General features: G+C 37.5%; 1 protein-coding gene across 1 annotated transcript; it reads left to right on the top strand.

Annotated features, from left to right (window-relative positions):
• Positions 1-3,411: 3,411 nt before the first annotated feature.
• On the top strand, positions 3,412-3,928 carry LOC103609836 (complex III assembly factor LYRM7-like). Its single transcript, XM_008594109.1, has 2 exons — positions 3,412-3,571; positions 3,675-3,928. The coding sequence occupies exons 1-2, from the start codon at positions 3,412-3,414 to the stop codon at positions 3,845-3,847; spliced, it is 333 nt and encodes a 110-aa protein (XP_008592331.1). The 3' UTR covers positions 3,848-3,928.
• The last annotated feature ends 219 nt before the right edge of the window (positions 3,929-4,147 follow it).

The raw sequence follows: 4,147 nt of genomic DNA, 5'->3' as shown, positions 1-4,147 counted from the left end.
AGGCAACATGGTTATAAAATAACTACTACTATGCCTAGTCTTCCTGTTTTTAAGAGTCAAACATAAACTTTCTCTTCCAGTAAAAATACCCCTAAAAAGAGTACAGATCATAAAATTCCCCTTAAGTAAGAAACTTTATAAAGGTCTTTTAGCAAATGTTTTTATCTCTCATAGGATAGTGAATTTAGAATTATTACTTATGGCAAATCGGTATTGGGATAAGACAATTAGTTGATTATTTTACTTATACAATTGGATTATGTTTCAATAACGTCATACAAAGTTCAATGTAACGTAGATTTAGCTAAACTAAATGTAACAGGTAACGTCATACAAAGTTCAATGTAACGTAGATTTAGCTAAACTAAATGTAACAGTTGATGATTATCTGGAACCAATGGGTTGTAACGTTCTTGCTCAAAGGAAAAAACATTGTAGTCATCTTTTCTGGGAACATAATGTAATGTTATTTTTCTTGGGAACACATGTTACTCATAAAAAGACATTATGATGTTGTTCAATGATTATTTTGCTGGACCCCAGCACAGAGTTCGGTGAGTCTTCATGGGGGACATTTGGGGAGTCGGCCTCATAGGAAATGTTTGCAGTGCATGTAGGGGCTAATCCAACAAGAGTACATAGGGGAGCAGTATAGGCAACTGATCTGCCTTCCAGTGGCACAGGTACCACACAGTGGAGACCACTCAGTGTGATAGAATTGAAGGGGGCATTGTTTGCAGAAAAGACTCAGTACTTAACCAGAATTTTCACACAGCCCAGTGACATTTGAGGTGACCCCACATGACATGGAAGTGACTAAAAAGGCTGGCCCACACAAAATGTTTTTTCCCAGTCTGAGAAACAGCAGTAAGGCAGCGATTTAGCTCAGGCACAGAGTTCAAATTTCAGTCCCTATGGGAAGTTTTGCTCCATTCAGAAATTAACCACAGGACAGAAAATTAGTATAAATGCAGTTTTGAAATGGTGGTGGTTTCTATTAATCCACCACCAAGTGGGAAAAAATAGACCAGAGACAAAGTTCTAACATTGAGTGGAAAAGGTCTAATATCACCAAAGAATACCTATAAAACCTGGTTAAGTTTCTCCCCAAATGCCCAGGCAGCAAGGTAAAGACAAACATCAAGAAAGAACAGCAAAATTTAACACCACAAAAGAAGCCAACAAAAATCAGCAATAGACCCAGAAGAACACTGAATTTATGAAACATCTGACAAAGAACTCAGAATAATCCTCTTACAGTCATTTCAGGAGTGACAAGAAAATACAGATAAAAAAGTAAATGATATGTGGAGAACAATCCAGGAAGAAAATGAGAAAGTTGATAAAGAAATAGAATCAATTAAAAAAATATATAAATTCTAGAAATAAAAAAAATACATTATCTAAACGGAAAACTTGATAGGAAGCTCCAAAAGAAGACTTGATTGAACAGAAGAAAAAGTCAGTGAGCTCAAAGACAGAACAATTGAAATTACCCAATTAGAAGAGAAAAAAAAAAAAAAAAAAAAAAAAAATGCAGTAATTATGGAATTCTTTCAAGCAAAATAACATTTGCATAATTGGCATACCTGCTTAAACAGCAGACTAGAGCAAGCAGAAAAAAAAAATTTCCTATCTTGAAGAGAGTCTTTCCCTGTTCTGAATGATATATAATATATAGTATATGAATAATATATAGGTTTGTCATATATGGTTTTTATTGAGATACTTTTCTTCTGTACCTATTGTGTTGTGAGTCTTTGCATGAAGCAATGTTCACTTTTGTCCAGTGTTTTTTCTGTGTCTATTGAAATGAATTTTGTCCTTAATTCTGTTCATGTGATCTAATGAATTGCCTTACCTTTTGTTTGTCTGGGAAATACTTTATTTCTCTTATATATTTGAAACTTAGTTTTGCTAGATACAAAATTCCTAAATGATAGTCTTTTTTCCTCATCACTTTGAATATATCATCCCACTGTCTCCTGGTCGATAGGGTTTCTACTGAGAAATTTGTTAATCGCTGTATTTTGTATTTTGTATTTCGTATTGCATTGGGACTCTGTTGAATGTGTTTCTTTTCTCTTTCTACTTTCAGTATTCTTTGCAGGCCTGGGGGCCACCAAGGCCCTCTTGTCCCCTGCCACCTCCATGCAACTTTATCCAAAGGGCACAGCTGTGGCTTTTGCTGGCTCCTGCTCATGCACTTAGCAGCTCCAGCCTGGAAGTGGCCAGGGCTCGAAGTGGTCAGAGAGGTTTTTTTTCTTTTTCTCATTGTGGCTTCTCTGGCCTTTATTCACTCCATAGGTCCCTCCTCCTCTTCCTCTGAGCTCTAGAAGCTCCAACTTGACTGTCAATGCCTTTTAATAGTTATAAATCAATTGATTTGTTTGGAGAGAGTGAGACTGGGGACCGTCTATTCCACCATCTTAACCAGAGGCATGGAGCCAGGGACCAGACCCTCTGCCTACAGCCAGGCACACTGCCAGCACCATGGGGCCCACCTGGGGTCCTGAGGTATGGAGTCAAGATCAGGTCGACTCCCACAACCAGGCACATCACCATTGCCACCACCAACTAGGTAAGGAGCATGCCAAAAACATCATGGAAGTGTGGGTGGCCCACCACAGCCACCGCAATAACCACAACTGCCATGAAAGTGGAAAGATGCCACAACCACCATGCAGATGGTCTGCCAGCCACTGGAGTGCCTTAACAAGAGGAGAGTCACTAGTAGAGACCAAAGAAATGAAGAGGATGTCTTTCTCCACAAAGTTCATTCCAGATTGACAGAAGAAGCATCTACTCTGTGATAATATTGGGGGACCTGAACACACCTCTCAGCATTGGACAGATCATCTAGGCAACAAATCAACAGAGTAATCATTACTCTTTCAGAAGGAGAGAAGAAATCTAGGGTAATTACAGGTGGGATGAGGGAGAGAGAGAGGTGGATGGAGAGACATTGGACAAGGGGCATAAGGAATAAGTATGATTTATAACAATATGTGCTAGTAATATTGATTTGATCAACATATGTCAATGTTGAACCCCCAATATATGTATAATCAATCATGATTCAATAATTTTTTTTTAAAAAATCACAAACAAAAAAAAATTTTTTTAAATAAAGTTTGGGGCCAAGCCGTGGCACACGCGGGAGAGTGCGGCGCTGGGAGCCCAGCAGCACTCCCACCGCAGGTTCGGATCCTATATAGGAATGACCGGTGTGCTCACTGGCTGAGCGCAGTGCAGCCGGTCTCAAAAAAGGACCAAAAAAATAAATAAATAAATAAAATAAAGTTTGTCCTTCATATCCTTAATTGTTTTTTCTCTTTTTTGTTGTGTTGTCTATTTGAGTCTTCTTGTATCTCATTGAGTTTTCCTTAAAATTGTTATTTGGGGAGAGCCATGGGTCAGGCGGCCAAGGTTTTACAGCTCTTTAAAACACTGCACAGGACCAGACAACAAGTTTTTAAAAATGATGCCAGAGCATTAGAAGCCAGAATAAAGATAAATGAAGAATTCAAAAGTAATAAAAATGAGACTTCTCCTAAGAAAATAGAAGAGGGTCATCTGCCTACACCCAAAAGACAACAAGTTGCCCTGTGAAAAGAACATGGAAGTACCCATGGTCAAAGTAAGAGCAACTGTACCAACCCAGAAACCCAGAGAAATTCTGTCTTCACCTAAGCTAATGAAAACAGGTTCTGATGTTGAATTGTTACTAAGAACATCTGTCATTCAAGGTATTCACACAGACCACGATACACTCAAATTGGTCCCTAGGAAAGACCTTCTTATGGAAAATGTGCCATATTGTGATATACCAACCCAGAAGCAATGAATATTCTAGGATAAAACAAGTCTTTGCACTTTTTAACTTTAAAATACACAACTCTGGCAGAAGTCCTGCAAATGCAGACATTTTTCCTGAACTGGCATATTGAAAGATAAATGAATTAAAGAATAGCTTCATAATTAAACTTCATGTTGAAAGGACATCACTGAGAACTGCAGAATTTAGTTATGTATTTCTAAAGGACATTCAATAAGATGACATTTTATTTTCATTTATATTCATTTCATTTTATTTTATTTTTATTAAAGTGAATTAAATGCTTAAAATTAAAAAAAATGTTATTTG

Source organism: Galeopterus variegatus, unplaced genomic scaffold (genome assembly GCF_000696425.1).
Source record: "Galeopterus variegatus unplaced genomic scaffold, G_variegatus-3.0.2 Scaffold10163, whole genome shotgun sequence".
NCBI classification, from domain to species: Eukaryota; Metazoa; Chordata; class Mammalia; order Dermoptera; family Cynocephalidae; genus Galeopterus; species Galeopterus variegatus.
Note: the sequence above shows the minus strand (reverse complement) of the source record. Positions and strands in the feature narration are given on the sequence as shown.

Coding starts and splice junctions, on each gene's coding strand:
- LOC103609836 (XM_008594109.1), top strand. CDS start 3,412: ATGGGTCAGGCGGCCAAGGTTTTACAGCTCTTTAAAACACTGCACAGG. Junction 3,572..3,674: donor TCCTAAGAAAATAGAAGAGG/GTCATCTGCCTA, acceptor AGAAACCCAGAG/AAATTCTGTCTTCACCTAAG.